The following is a 16,506-nucleotide window of genomic DNA, read 5'->3' as shown; positions in this document are numbered from 1 at the left end:
TCTAAGAAATGATTCAGGAAAAAGGTATGACTTTATGACTAGACCCCTAAAATTTAAACATGATACAGAACTGTGAAGAAACTCCTTCAGAAACAAAAGGGAGCATCTACAGAAATATGAGCGCTCGGCCCAGCGGCTGGAGCCGGAAGGCCATGACGCCATCTTTCACCCGCTGTCTGGAGTCGGTTCCAGAGCTTCGGCCCAACAGCAGAGAGCGGCCCCATTTCTCCTTTTGTTTTCCTTTTGGGACTGGTCTCTGCCAAACGAGTTTTAAACTCACAGTGCCTTTAATGGTCTGCTCACGTTTATGTCCATCTTCTTGGAAGCGAGCACAAACTTACAGCAGTCATGCACTCTCTACAGCTGCAGGTGAAGGACGTTAATATTAACAGTGAAGATATTAACATTTCTAAGGTCCTGAGTGGAGGAAGGTCCCACCAAAAGAATACAACGGAAGCAAGCTAAAGTCTATCACTGAAAGGGTACTTGCAGTCTAAACTGTCATTTATTGTATCATACAACTTTTAATCAAACACTCTGATGATATTACTTCCTTACCCTTCCACGCTGAAGGACTTTGGGGCGTTTTGGCCCTCTATTGATAAAAATGGGTTGCTGGGGTTTGGCGTTGGGCCCAGATATCTGCATCTCCGGGTAAATATTATCCAGATACCATTTAAATGATTTACAACCCAACTTCTTCCTCAATTCAACACGCTCACTGATATTTCCATAGCTTTTGGTCCTCAGATCAGGTCTTAAGGAAAAATACTGCTCCTGAATTTTAAAAAGAGAAATGAAAAATAAGAGAATAGCTTTTTTGTTTAAAATGGGTATTACCAATTATACCTGACATTTAAAGAACTGAAAAAAAAAAGGATTATCAGCAAAAATATTTTTCATGACAGTGTTTTGATTTTGCCAAAAAATGTCAACATAAAGTTTTCACACAGTTAGGTCCATCACTGACAGTAAGACATCTTAAATTCTAAGATACACCCCAATTTCAGAAATGGCAAACATGTAAAACATGATCTCAGACTCGATGAGGCAGGTGACGCGTGAGGCTGGCAGTTCTCGGACTCCGTCAGGACTCTGGAATCTTAAAAGACAAAGACTCCAAGGAGCTTCTGTTTGTGTGAGTTGTATCTACTGGTATTTACCATATGAAAAGTTAAAACATTTGTTAATTCGTTAAAAATAAGTCATTACCTATCAACATAAACGTGCTTTGAACAACAACAAAAAATGTAGTGAGAATAGTGACACTGCTTCACAGTTTTATAGCTTTACACGTGCAGAGTCTGGCTAAGAAGAAGTCAGCTGAATTTTCATTTCTGCATTCAACCTGTTACTGTCATGTTGTCTGGTTAAATATATTTTTAAAAATATGAGTGTATGAAAATATATAGTTTAAAATGGAATTTTTTTTGGAAGGAATATTTTAGTAGCAGTTTGAGAATTACGGCTATTCTTTTTTGATATATTCCTTTAAGATTTTATTATTTATTTGACAGAGAGAGCACGAGCAGGGGGAGCGGCAGGCAGAGGGAGAAGCAGACTCCACGCTGAGCAGGGAGCCCAATGCGGGGCTGGATCCCAGGACCCTGGAATCATGACCTGAGCTGAAGGCAGATGCTTAAACGACTGAGCCACCCAAGCGCCCCTCTTTTTTTGGGATTTTACCAAAACTCTAACTTTTCATATTCCACAATGTAACTAACCTTTATATCACTGAGCTTTTTGTACCGTTGCATTAAAATCTACTGCTCTATCCTGCTCTTTGAATGGATTTTTCACCCATCCAAGATTTGTATACCATCATGCATTAGTCATTTGGAAAACACTGCTCCCTGGGTTGTGAAGTTCCAAATACTGACAAATGTCATTATATAATATAAAAAGTTATATTCATAAATATTCCTACTCTCACCAAATAAGCATTTAAGTGCTGGAAGCCATCAGGCTCACAGGGATGGATACAAGTTTTCTGCTTACAACAAATGCTATCACAGTTGAAGTGAGAGGCTAAGTTATTAGTTCATTTTTGAGAATGTCTGCCAAATACCCAAATATAAATAACCATGGTTTGTGAGCCATTCTTTTACATAAAAAGTGTTCCATGGAGAAAAGTGACTAGTTCAGCTCACAACTCACACAACTGCACACATCTTCCCCTGAAACGGGCACTGTATTTCGGTCTACAGCAAAAGGTGCTTTCTGCGCACTTAGCGTGCCTCAAGGCACTCGGGGCACATCAAGATTTAACACAATTATTTCTACTACTCAGCTGCTTTTGCAGCATCAGTGCAAAGTCAACATGCAGAAAATGGCAAATACTGTATTATCCGGCTATGAAAACAGCTATGCCCTGGCAAACCTCCTGAAAGGGTGGCCAGGATTTACATGGGCCTGTGAACCACTTTCTGAGAGCTGCTGGGAGATAGTGTGACTCAAAGCTGAGGAACACGGAGAACGAACTCGGGAGTCTAGAAGAGGGAGAAGGGAGGAGATCTGCAGTGTGCCAGGAGCATGACCAAAGCCCCCAAGCAGTGATGTTCTCCCCACAGTACACGGCACACACCTCCATGCTCAGTACTGCACCGTGTGAAGTCACTGCATTCCCTCAGTCATCTCTGACTCTCCCAAATCCCAACACAGAGCCTGGTATATAGTAGATATTCAAACGCTCGTTTAAAAAAATTGTGCACAAATGTTCACAGCAGCATTTCTCATAACTCATGAATGGACACAATGTGTATTCACACAATGGAATATTATTTGGCAATAAAAAAGAATGAAGTAACACTACATGGTACAATATGGATGAGCCTGAAAACATCACGCTTACTAAGGTGGTCACAAAAGACCATGTATTGTAGGATTCCGTTTGTAGGAAATGTCCAGAACAGGCAAATCTAGAGAGTCAGGAGGTAGACTGGTAGTTGTCTAGGGCTGCAGGAGATTAGGGGGTGATGGTTAAAAGGATATGCAGTTTCTTTTTGGGGTGATAAAATGACTTGTGAATTATACCTCAATAAAGATGTTACAACAGAAGTATCACAGCAGAAGAGAAAGTGGGAAGGACCACCACACGTGCAGACTGAACAGGGCAAGTGGTGAGACTGGGACACAGCGAAGCCCAAGGAGCAAAGGAAAGGAGCCACGTTCTGTGGGAGTCAGGGGAACAAAGACACTGAAAAGAGAATTTCTTCTGATGACAGCTGCATTTCCTTTTATAGAGTGGTCACTTGGAAAATTAAAAGGGTCACAACAAAAAATGAGAGGAAAAAGAAATGTAGAAAGGGATGGCCGTCCCACAGACACATGCCGGAGTGAAAAGACAGGTAAGCAGAGCCGTCTGCGAAGAAGCAACAGCCTAGCGGCCCCTTCCACCACAGTAACTGACTCTCACCTTATATTCATCCAACCAAACATGTGCCAGCCTCAGGGAGTTGTGGGTCATGGTGTCCTGGCCTTCAGGAGAACCATACGGTCGCCTTTTTCGGAAAATGTGTCCGACTCTAGAGCAAGGGATGATGAAGAGTTTACCTCCACACATCCAAATCTGGTCAGGAGCAAAATATGTATTAATAGTTGCCTCGCACTGTGATGAAATCAATATATGTGTTTTCTTGAAATTAATCTTTATTAAATAGGTGCTTATGCGACTTTGCAAGATGTTTTATATAACTATCAAAAACAAGAAAGTCAAAGGGTACATTAAAAAAATTGTCTTTATGATTAAAAAGAAACAAAATTCTAAAAAAGTGTAATATTCTTTTACTACTCTGTGTCTAAAATCGCACTTACCACGTACTTTGCTGTTTTAACAGATCAAGGAACTTGATCCTCAGGACTTAAGGACAAAGAATGCTTACTGGCTGGTCTTCTAATCTCATTTATTATTATCTAATCTCATTATTTCCTGGTACTTTCTTATAACATGTACATATACAGGAATAATGAAATATACTGAATAATTCTATTAAGATTCAAAAGATCTTAGTTCTCATCTAAATTTTGCCCTTGGCCATCTGGGTTACTTTATATGGTTATTTTAGTTTTTGTGGGACACCATTACCTTATGTCCAAAATAAGACTGAACTAACGATATCTATTATTTCTTTCAACTTTAAAATTCTGAAGATTATGTAGGAAAAACTACCTTTTAAAAACACTGTGGTCAATACACTGCAAAAATACAAAATGACACATGCACAACATACTGTGGTATTGTGGGGGTTCTGCTGTGCAGCCCAGGAGCTGGGAAGTGGAGAGTGAGGACATCTGCTAGTATGCAGAGGTCCGTGTTCTTTCCCTGGCCCTCGCTCTGCCCTTGGCAAAAACTGTCCTCCAACCCCCAGTTCCCGGAGTCCCAGACCCCACCTATACCACCATCTTTCCAACTTTTGCAGCTGGAGAGGAGACCCAATTACGAAAGATTAATTCCTTCCTCAGGTTGGACGGACTTGTATATGTAAAGGATTCTGCTAGCTACTCCTGAAAGTGGGATGGGGAACTATTAATAATTTTCCTGGGAGAACAGGTGTGAACCAGGATGGTCTTGAGCAATCAGGGAAATCCAATCACCCTAAATATATGTGTCTAGGGTTAACAAATAAGATTAATAAACTGACAAAGAACAAAACTAGATTAAATGCATGCTTAGGGGCGCCTGGGTGGCTCAGTTGTTAAGCATCTGCCTTCGGCTCAGGTCATGATCCCAGGGTCCTGGGACCGAGCCCCGCATTGGGCTCCCTGCTTTTCCCTCTCCCACTCCCCCTGCTTGTGTTCCCTCTCTCACTGTCTGCCAAAAAAAAAAAAAAAAAAAAAAAAAAAATCTTAAAAAAATAAATACACGTTTAGACAGCTGAAATTATACCCAACCATTCATTACAACCTTCCTTTTTAAATTCTTATAAAATAAAGCTGCTTAAATACTTTCCACACTTTGAATGGATATTATCCACATCACAGATTATGATAAAGTAGCATTCATTAAGGACAATTTGTTAACAAAGATAATCAAAGAGAATTGACAGAAAATATGAGATTGTAGATGAAAATTATATTCTACTACACAGAGTTAAAGATGAAAAAATTACCCGAAATGATATTTCTAAATTTTCTCCTCCCCAGATATCCATGCCACTGTCATACTGTCCAAGTTCATTGAAATAGTGTCTGTTCATGGCAAACAATCCTCCAGCCATTGTAGGTGACCTAGAAAAGGAAATAATTACTGTACTAATTCTACACAGCCAATTATCTACCATCTTTGTTTTAAAAAAAAATTCAGTGCACCTTTGTAACATCACTAATGAAAACCAGATTAACTATTATGAAACATTTTATCTAACATCAGGGAATGAGCTGGGCCACATAATTGAATTTTCTAGATTGCCAATGATATACTAGATATCTGGCAAACGAAGGCTACTTTTCTAAGCATCAAAAGTACTTTTTAAATTATAACACTGTTCTTAGAAATAGAGATATGAATTAATTCCTTTTGATAGTCTCACAGAACAGTGAGATAAAAACTGGACTCCAGAGCCTACCAAGGGGAGACCAGACAAACTTTGACTTACACCAGTGGCTCTCAAACAGGATGATTTTGTCCCCAAGCAAACATTTCATTAATGTCCGGAAACATTTTTAGGTGTCAAAATGGGGGTGGAGGGAGTTCTACCGGCAACTGATGGGCTAAAGCCAAGCACGCTACTACATATTCTAAAATGCACAAGACAGCACCCACAACAGAGAAGTATCTGGCCCAAAATGTCAATACTGCTAAGACTGAGACTGTTAATGAGAGAATCTGAAGGAGACTGGCCCTCAAAGAGACACAAGCTCAGCTTCCAGCTGTCTCACTTCCTGAAACTGAGTTAAAGTGATGGTAGATTTCAGCGTCCCAAGCTCCCTGCTAGAAGTGAAGCAAAACTTCTCTGCAGGGAGAAAACACCATCTCAGGTATGAATGTATTTCCATAATTTTTCATGATAGTGTCTGCCACCAAACAAAAGTAAGCAACTAAACAAATAAATAACCAGGCAACCAGGAAGATAAAGCACATGAAAGAAAAACAAGGGAAACAATCTACAAGAGAAACAGATGTGCAGGGGTTTCAAATAATGTAGTTATCAGGCAGAGACTTTAAAATAACTGCTCAATATATGCAAGGATAAAAGATGCAAAATTTGGCAGATAGATAGATATGATCAAAAAAGAAACCAAATTTATGCATATCTGAAAAACCCTTCTGACAAAGAGAAGAAATTCAAGCAGCCAATGAGAGGCTGCCTTCAAAAATAAAGGAGTGTTGCTGGCTTCTCACCACAAACAGTGCCAGTGGTTCTTGAATGATTACCTTCCAAGTCCCAAGAATCTACCCACCAACGTAGAAATGGGTATCAAGTAAAATTATACCTCAAAGTAATCGTGAAAGGAAGACATTTTTACAAAAAGCCAGAGAGAAGTAATCACCAGAAGGTCCAGCCAAAGGAAATACATTTAAAATGTCTTCTTTAGTCAGAATGAAAATAATCCCATATAGAAGTTTGCAGATGCAGAGAGAATAAAGAGTAAAATAAAAGGGGATGTATGTGGGTAAACCTAGATGAATAATGGCCACATAAAAAATGTCTTGTAGGGTTAAAACACACACACTTCAACAATATAAACTGAGGGGAGATAAACTGGAGAATGAACATTCTCAGATCCCTGCATTGTTTGAAGTACCAAATTATGTTGCAAGAATGTACGCTGTATTCTCTATGGTAATCCCTACAAGAACAATATTAAGAACATATAACATCTAATAATGGGGTGGCAGCTGGGAACAGAATAATAAAAAATGCAAACTCAAGACCAAAAGAAAGCAAGAGAGGCAGGGGAAAAAAAGAACACGGTGCCGCTGTAACCGTAAGCACAAAATACAAGTAATACTCAATGTAAGCAACTGGAGTAAAAAGGAAGTTTTTCACACTGGTTTAGCAACAAATCATAATACAAAAGCAACCACATGCTCCTTGCAAGGGACACATCGAAATACAAGGCCACAGAGACTGACAACAAAAGGAAAGTTACACGATGCAAGTATTACAACAAAGCTAAAATACCCGTGTTAATGTCACTATAATGCAGAAGTTTCACTTTTCTGAAAGTCTAGAATGAATGCTTTCATTCACCATAAGATTTAATAATTTAATAACTCCAAATTTTCAGACATCTATGGAGACAGAAGACAGCCTCAAAACATATGAAGAAAACAGATAAAGAACTACAAGGAGAAACAAATACACAATTGTAGTGAGAAACTTTAATATACCATATTTAATAACTGATAGAAGTATAATTACACTTATCACAGTGCACACTGTGTAATGCACAGAACCACCGAACTGCTAGGTCGTGCACCCGAAACTAATATAACACTACATATGTCAACTATGCTTCCATAGCTATTTTTAAAGAATTAACAAAAGTATATAGAATATCTGAATAATATAATAAACTTGACTGAATTGATATAGAATCCCATTTTTTAATAACCACAGAAAATACAAATTTTCCAGGCACACAAGGAACATTTACAAAAACTACTCATGTGCTTGGCCACAAAGCAAATCTCACCGATTTTCAAAGAATTGAAATCATACAGAATATTTTTTGATCACAGTGAAAAGCTAGGAATACATAATTATAAAATCCTCATACACCTGGGGAATAATAAATGTACTGCTAAATAACCTATGGGTAAGAAAAACCATCACAATGAAAATATTTTAAAATAAATGACAAAAGGGCGCCTGGGTGGCTCAGATGGTTAAGCGACTGCCTTCGGCTCAGGTCATGATCCTGGAGTCCTGGGATCGAGTCCGCATCAGGCTCCCTGCTCAGCAAGGAGTCTGCTTCTCCCTCGGACCCTCCCTCCTCTCATGCTCTCTCTTTCTCTCTCAAATAAATAAAATCTTAAAATTAAAAAAAATAAATAAAAAAAATAGTAATTTGTGGGATGCAGCTAAAGCCATGGTTAGAAGAAAGTTTATCACCTTCAATAACTATATTAGGAAAGGAAAAAGGATGAAAAATTAAAAAATCTAAACATCCAACTTAAGAAGTTAGCAACCCTGAAATCCTAAAAGTGAGAGAACTCACAGAAGACCTGGGAGAAAAGTGGGGGAAAGCGGCAGAAGGAAGGGGCACTAATGTGCTCGCCACACGAGGAGGAGGGTCAGACGGTGCTTGTCCCAGCCGTCGAGTGCCGCTACCTCCCAGTACCAACAGAAACATGCACACTACACCACTGGGCCAGGGAGGAGAAGACAGTGACACAGAGGAACGAAATCTTCACTTTGCCCACAGAAAGGACCTAAAGTCAGTTTGACATTGAAAAGAGGAATAGGTTATTCATCTAGAGTGAAAAAAGCAATAAACGGAAGACCCAAAATAAAAATAGTGATAAGATTTAGCCTCTGGGGAGAAGGACTGAGAACAGGGAGCAAGGAGGGAGTCAGCCACTCCTCATCCAAAGTTCTTCTATACTATTTTGTTACTGAATACATGTTTGTGATTAAAAGTATTAAAAATTAAGCGGTGACAACCAACGCCCACGAAGATGGTGAAACAGGCAAGAACTGGCAGGAGAGCGAGCAGCAGCCGGGGCACCGTCTTCCTGTGTGGTGTGTCTTTACCTTGTCACAGAGAACACCATGGACAGCCAGCAGTTCAAAATGGAGTCACCACTGCCTGCCTCCAAACAGGAGACCAGAAACACAGACGGACAGTCCCCAGATGCAGCCCTGCTTTTCCGAGTGTCAGGTTTTGACACTGAACTTAGCAGGAGCTGCAACAGATTCTCGCACAAAGCCCGAGAGAGCAGAAGATGGCCCCGCTCGGCTAGCAGAGCACATCAGGCCCCAGGAACTGGCCGAGGTCTCCCCTCCAAGTCTGGGTCAGATGAAAGAAAGCTGGCAAGTCCCCACAGGCCAACTGCAGAGCCACCTGAAGTGCTGGGAAAACATCATCTCCTAAAGGTAAAGAGAGGCATGCCCCACAACCAGGTAGTTTTCTTCTTAAACTAGAAGGTGGGAATAACGGTGCTGGTAACAGCGCCATCTGTGACATTAAAAAAAGACAAGTGAAAACTGCCCAACCTGCCCTCCAACAGTAAACTGGGTAAGTTTAGAAAGAACATATCATAGAACATGATCCTCTTTCATTGCTGTATAAAGTAGAGCCATACACTGTAACAGAGATAAATTTTTTAAAGCCATGCTGAGTAGAAGCAGCAAGACAAAATGAGTCCAATGGCTTCATTTTATACCAAGTCCAAGAACAGGCAAAACTGAACTATACTGTTTAGAGATGCACACAGAGATGGTAAAACTCCAGGAAGGCGAGGAAATGATCACCAGGTCAGGGTAATGACAGCTCTAGGGGCAGGGGCTGTGATCAGGGGTACAGAGGGCATCTGGGTGCTGTGTCCTCACCTGGGTGGTAGCTGCACAGATGTTCATATTATAAGCATTTATTGTGTGCGTAATACATATATACCTATGTGCACTTTTTATATATGTTATTTTGTCACAAGTAAAAAAAAAACAAACTGTAGGTACAAGAATGTTAAAAAGTAGAAACAGACAAACCTCTCTGAAATCCACATGAGAAATTTAAAACAAAAAATAATAAATAGTATAAAAGCAGATTTGTAATATTGAGAGTATGATGAGAACTGAAAATAATTTCTACACTGTGACTTGTAACTGTACTAGCAGGAATCCATCCTAAAAATCCTTAATTATAGAAAAGGCTCATACAGCAAATGTTCTTCACAACACCACTCACACTAGCAAAGAACTGAAGGTAAGTAAATGACAAAAGCAATAAACCATGATAATCAGCATAAAAAACACTGTATCCTCTGCAACCATTATCCCAAGATACTGCTCTTATTTGTCTGCCCTTCTAAGTGATACATCCTTGAGGACATGAGTAATTCCGAATTCACAAATCTTTCCTTAGGAGTTGGCGCAGCATATAAAATTCAGTGAGCACTCAAGAATTTCTAGTGGACAAATTAAGCCAACACTTCTGCTCCCTGCGAAGAAGGGATTCTCTTTTGAAGAAGTACTGACAGGAATTTTTCAAATCTAGAGGAGAAGCCTCACTTTATTGGTGCAGTAGCTCCTGCTGGTCCTCCGAGCTCAGAAAGGGGAACAAGATCCCACTTGAAGTGTAGCCCCCAGTTGAAACCTCCCCGCACGACAGGGGACGAGCTGTAGGCGAGCGTGTCTGCACTGATGATATCGATGACAGGGCACACCACGGTCCGCTGGTCCTGCTGGATGGCAGCCAGCAAGGGCTGCAGCCACATCACGTTTACTTCACAGTGGCTGTCCAGGAACACCAGGACTTCTCCTGAGGAGGCAAACAACAGAGGACCAGCCCTCCATTTAGGTACCGCTGCCAGTTCTGTCAGACACCGCGTTCACATGGTATGAAATACAACCGCCACCCCTCCAGCCCAACAACTATCCCACTACTCTACTGCCAGTCAGGAAGAGAGGAGGACTTTTAGCCAGGAGTTCTGCCTCAACTCCTGCTATGTACTGCTATGACTGAGAAACATGTACAAATAAATTCCGATTCTCCTCAGAGAAAAGATTCAAAGTCTCACAGGAACAATTCTGTTCGTTGGACAGAAGGGTATGGGGTGCGGTGCAGGGACAGTGGCCACTTGTGTGTAGACAGTATTACACTTACCGCAATCAAAATATTTCTAAATCTGGGGGTGCCTGGGTAGCGCAGTCGGTTAAGCGTCCGACTCTTGGTTTTGCCTCAGGTCACGATCTTGGGGTTGGGAATCGAGCCTCGAGTTGGGCTCTGCGCTCGGCAGCAGGGAGTCTGATTCTCTCTCTCCCTCTCCCTCTGCCCCTCCCCCTTCTCTAAAAAAAAAATTCTAAATTTAGGTTACATTTCCCTGCCTTAGTGAACAGAGGCTAGAGAACATAACTGTTTCACTGGTGACTCAGAAACATGACCACATTATCAACCATCGCCACAACACAGCAGTTCTCTCAGGAGTGCGAGAACCATGTACCCCTTCCGCCATGCCAGGGACACGGGCTCCCCTGTCCTCTGAAGTCACCACTCAATGGTCACATGCTCATTTCTTCTTCCATTTGCCGCCTTTCCTTCCTAATTCCCCAACCTGGTTGGCTGTAGTGGCTCTCATGAGCCAATGGGATATCTTTTCTTCTAGCTAGTAAAATAAAAATCATAATGATTTTATCCAACATTTTTAACTCCTTTGATAAACGTGAGCAGAAGTGCAGGTTTCTTTGATAATTCCAAATTTCTTTGATAACTTTATGGTGATTCTTAGCAAACGAGAAACTCAGAATCTCATCATCAGTTGGCATTATTCTTCTTCTAAAGGTTTACCCATGAAATGCATCAATATAGATTTTATATGAATTCCTTAAAAGCACCTATTTTAATAAGATACATCCTACTTCAACTAATGATAGCAGAAATACCCCAGTCAAGAAAGCTCACCAGATGTCCTTTAATACAGAAAGGCAAAATGCTCAGCCTGTACACTATTGAATGTGAAGTGAAGTCAATTCAATCAAGGTTCCTTTGGGGAGAGAATGTATTCATAGCTTCTCTTAATTCTAAAAATGTTACTTTTTTGATTTAACTAAAGGAAGTAAGATTATACCTGGTTACGCTGAACCTGAGGCTGACTTCCCCAAAACTGGCTTGCTTTTTTCATTTTTTAAAATTTATTTCAATTTGACTAGCCAACATACAGCATTTCAGATGTAGTGTTCAATGATTCATCAGGTGCGTATAACACACCCGGTGCTCATCACATCACATGCCCTCCTTAAAGCCCATCACCCAGTTACCCCATCCCCCCACCCCCTCCCCTTCTGCAACCCTCAGTTGCTTCTGACAAACCCTAAACTACATTTGAACGAGGACCAAAAGACCATAAAGAAAAAAACTATTGTTATCTGAAAAATACAAACTTTCAGTAATAATGTAACAGTACATTTTGAATGGCATAATCTTGCCATTCCCCACAATTTTCTCTTTATCTCAACTCAGCCAAGTCATTAGGTACTTATTTTACTAGAATTCTAAAGAAAAAATCATAGGCCTTGAATTCATTCTACGTATGACTGCAGACTGAATGCCTGTGAATTACTTCAGTTTGTAGTGGCTTTAAGAGAAAGGAGGGAAGAAAGACTAAAACATGAAGTCCCGCTTACACTCAGCAAGTAGGCCAGCAGGTGTGCAGGAGGGTGGTAGACAAAGCAGTGCAGCCACGGTAAACCCTCGTGACCAGTTATCTTGAGGCAAGGGGCAGACAGGGAAGGTGGGAGATGTCACTACAAGCCCCCAACTCAAGTTCTAGAATTCTCAAATTACCTTCATGGTTTTTTTTTGCCATAACCATACACTACCTGCACCATTATACACCTAATATTTTAAAACTGATTCATTTAACTTAAATTTTAAAAGGAAAATTTTATCAAGATCATAAATGAAAATCAGGATCACTAACTTTACAGAGGCAACCGCAAAAAGAAATAAGAATGGATTCAATGTCATGTAACGGAGGACTGACCAGATACATTTTCTGCAAAAGACTAAATTTGATACCTGTTTTTTTTTAAAGATTTTATTTGAGAGAGAGCAAGAAAGAGAAAGCACAAGGAGGGGTTAGGGGCAGAGGGAGAGGGAGCAGACTCCCTGCTGAGCAGGGAGCCCAATGCCCCGGAGCCAAAGGCAGCCGTTTAACCAACTGAGCCACCCAGGCGCCCCCCTGATCTTTCTTTTTCTAAGGGGAGATGAGTATACACTGGAAATGTTTTAAAGATATATTTGTAATGGAGGCTTTATCTTTGACGGAATCAGAAGGATTGAGAGAGAATTTTAAAGAAAGTACCTTTATAGTTTTATAAATCAATTTTTATTTTTATTTTATTTTTTAAAGATTTTATTTTTTAAGTAATCTCCACACCAGCATGGGGCTTGAACTTACAACCCCAGAGATCAAGAGTCGCACACTCTACTGACTGAGCCAGCCAGGTGCCCCTGTAACTCAATTTTCAACATTATGTCCATTTATCCAACAAAAATCATGATGCATTATCACCAGAGGTATGTATTTGTACTTGAGAATTATTGGCATAACTCAAACAGTCTGAGTACACATATTTTAAATTTTGTATTAAAAAAAAATTACAGGGGCACCTGGGTGGCTCCGTCTGTTGACGTGGCTCCATCTGACTCTTGATTTCAGCTCAGGTCATGATCTCAGGGTCATGGGACTGAAACCTGTGTCAGGTTCTGTACTCAGTATGGAGTCTGCTGCAGATTCTCTCTTCCTTCTCCCTCCGCCCCTTCCCACTGCATGCTCGCTCACTCTCTCAAATAAATAAATCTTTAAGAAAAAATTAAAAGTAAAAAAAAATTACAAAGTTCAGTTACATTTTGTTTTACTCTTCTCCTTAATGAGGAACAATAATTCGCAATAAAGGCCACTATGAAAACAGACCAGCTTGGACTCTAGAGCTCACCTCCTTGGAGTCTGTTTTGGGACAGCTGGGGTGGAGTTATAAAGAAACCCTTCCCAAAGTGAACAAGCTTCATATCACTTTTCACAGATCTCTGCAATCAGGAAAGACTCCAAGGACAAAGCCCTTGTTACCCAACACCCACTGAGAAGAGCAGCAGGAAGTTATACCTGTAGCGTGGGTTGCTCCAATCATCCTTCCTCGAATCAATCCCTCACGGTTTGGGTTTCTTATTACTTTAACTTTTCCAGGGAGATATTTTTGGACATATTCCTCTAGTTCTCCTTTCAAATCATCTGAAAATAAAGAGTCCCATAATAAAACCACAGGAGACATATACAAAGACTTTTTTTTATAGCTACTCTAAGATTGTATCTGATGCTTACAACAACAAATTATCAAATATTACAGAATCTTCTGCTTTATTTAAAAAAAAGTATTATAACTTATCTTGTAAGGAAGAAAAAGTAAAGAAATGAAGGTAAGAGTTGAAACACTAGCCAAGAAGAATACTTACCTTGAGTGACTAAATGTTCAGCTGACTGCATTCAATCAGATTTAAAACCAAAAAAATGAGGTTATGTCTTTTGTTTCAAAGTAATTTACTGTTACTCCATTTCAGAACAGTTTTAACAACTTCTATTGCCCCTACCAAGAATTATATAATAACAGCAGTAAATATGTCCTTTTATTAATTTAGTACCTTCCAAGGGCACTAAATATTTTTTAAAAATTCTAGCTCATTTACCTTTAAATTTTATAACTTCAAAGATCATATAAGTAATTCTTTCCATTGTTAGTAGATAAACCATTCTAAGTTATCATGAGTTTTCACTTTAAAAAATAGCTATAAACTGAAAAACAAAAATACAGATTAAAAAAAATTTCAACACCATAAATTCTACAATTTAGTACTTAGCCAGTCTTCTATTTGATGAAGACTCACAATCTCAGCTTTTTAATTATTCATTTTTGAAATTAAGTTTTGTTTTCTATTAACCTTTCTAAATTTCTCTTGTGCTATTTCAGTATTTGCCAAGGTTTAAGCATTTTGTTCCCATTGGGCTCAGTATACATTTCCTTGCTTTAAATATTCAACTGGTAGACCAATTCCGTTGTTGATAAGAGTTGCTAATAAGCTCCTGAGTAATGAAAAATCTATAACTGGCATACAATTTATCATGCATACAATTTATTAATGTACTTCTGCAGCTTGCTGTAATGAAAAGAGCAGAAGGCTTAGAACTGTGTGGACCAGGGGTCTAATTTCAGCTCTACCACTTAACAGCTATGGGACCTCAAGCAAATTACTTAATATTTCCTCCTTTATGAAATGAGGATACAACCTATCTCTTAAGGTAGCTTAGAGCCAAATGAGTAGCATAAATAAAGAGTCTTCTGTGTGTACATGAAACCATTTTTAAGAAGTCTATGTTGAACTGAAGAAAGGTATATAAAGTACAAATTTCCAGTTACAAAATAAATCGCAGAGAAGAAAAAATACAGCAGAGGGAATACAGTCAATAACATTGTAATAACACTGTAATGGTGACAGATGATGACTATCCTTATTGTGGTGACCACTAAGTAATGTACAGAACCGTTGAATCAATATGTTGTACAACTAAAACAAATATAAAATGGTGTGTCGATTATATTTCAATAAATTTTTTAAAAGTGTATAATACATATACTGAATCATAAAACACTGGCATTCAGAGATCATCTAAAAGCTGTCACAATGCAATCCACTTTTATCTGGGGATAGTCAGTATAACAGACTCATTAGATAAATATAAGCCCAAGGCATTACACCAAGAGAAAAAAGCCAATGTTGAAAGGTCACATATTGTATGATTCCATTTATGCAACCATTCTTAAAATGACAAAATCACAGAGAAAGAAACAAAATCACAGAGATTAAGGCCGTCAGGGATTAGGGATGGAGTGGGTCAGGGAGGTGGATGTATTAGAAGGTAGCACGAGGGAGATTTTTGCGGTCGCGGAGTAGTCTTTATCGTGATCACAATGGTGGTTACAGGAACGTACACACAGGATAAAATGACACAGAATTGTACACACACACTGTACCGACGTCAAATTCCTGGTTTTGATGTTGCACTATAACTACATTAACTATACCAATGAGGGAGACTAGGTGAAGGGGTAACAGGACCTCTTTGTAACCCACTGTTACTAATCTATAGTTATTTTGAAATAAACATTTTTTAAGAACGTAAGCCAAGGGGGCGCCTGGGTGGCTCAGTTGGTTAAGCGACTGCCTTCGGCTCAGGTCATGATCCTGGAGTCCCGGGATCGAGTCCCGCATTGGGCTCTCTGCTCAGCGGGGAGTCTGCTTCTCCCTCTGACCCTCTTCCCTCTCATGGTCTCTCTCATTCTCTCCCTCTCAAATAAATAAATAAAATCTTTAAAAAAAAAAAAAAAAAAAAGAACGTAAGCCAAGGGAAAAATTTCAAGGGCCAAACTTAAAATAGCACAGTCTGTAAAAAGATCACAAAGCTAATGCTGTTTCCTCAAAATTATCCTCTAATCAACAAACAGATACTTACTTGTTGCTGACTCTACTGCAACTGTGGGGCCCAGAGTCCTACCCCCCGTCTGTCTGAACTGTCAGCTGATGCTAATCCTACCGCGATCAACAGCCCAGTTCCCACAATATCAGCTACAACATCCCTTACCGAAGTCACTGTCATCGTCCACAAGGATGATTTCATGAAGGAGCTGGGCTGGTGTGCGGTCTAGGACGCTGTGCACAGTACGGAGCAAGGCAGACAAGGCTTCGTTGTAGAAACAGATAACAACACTAGCGACTGGCAGGTCCACAGGGTAAGACTTGTCTTTACATCTGTAAAGACACATACGAGAAAATGTGACATCTTAAAAGGCT

At 39.8% G+C, this 16,506-nt stretch overlaps 1 protein-coding gene across 2 annotated transcripts in view; it reads right to left on the bottom strand.

Moving 5' to 3' along the window:
• GALNT11 (polypeptide N-acetylgalactosaminyltransferase 11) overlaps positions 1-16,506 on the bottom strand; it is a 61,979-nt gene that overhangs the window by 13,165 nt on the left and 32,308 nt on the right. For both annotated transcript variants that reach the window (XM_028089262.2, XM_028089268.2), the window contains exons 4-9: positions 16,298-16,464; positions 13,769-13,894; positions 10,176-10,425; positions 5,109-5,226; positions 3,416-3,568; positions 559-777 (exon numbers count right to left, since the gene is read on the bottom strand). In XM_028089262.2, coding sequence (XP_027945063.1) covers positions 559-777; positions 3,416-3,568; positions 5,109-5,226; positions 10,176-10,425; positions 13,769-13,894; positions 16,298-16,464 — 1,033 coding nt within the window. The remainder of the gene's footprint in view (positions 1-558; positions 778-3,415; positions 3,569-5,108; positions 5,227-10,175; positions 10,426-13,768; positions 13,895-16,297; positions 16,465-16,506) is intronic.

The sequence above is a fragment of the Eumetopias jubatus genome, unplaced genomic scaffold (genome assembly GCF_037043125.1).
Source record: "Eumetopias jubatus isolate StellerSeaLion01/CBP00866 unplaced genomic scaffold, mEumJub1_p1.0 scaffold_14, whole genome shotgun sequence".
Taxonomy (NCBI): domain Eukaryota; kingdom Metazoa; phylum Chordata; class Mammalia; order Carnivora; family Otariidae; genus Eumetopias; species Eumetopias jubatus.
This window is presented reverse-complemented; position numbering and strand designations above follow the sequence as displayed.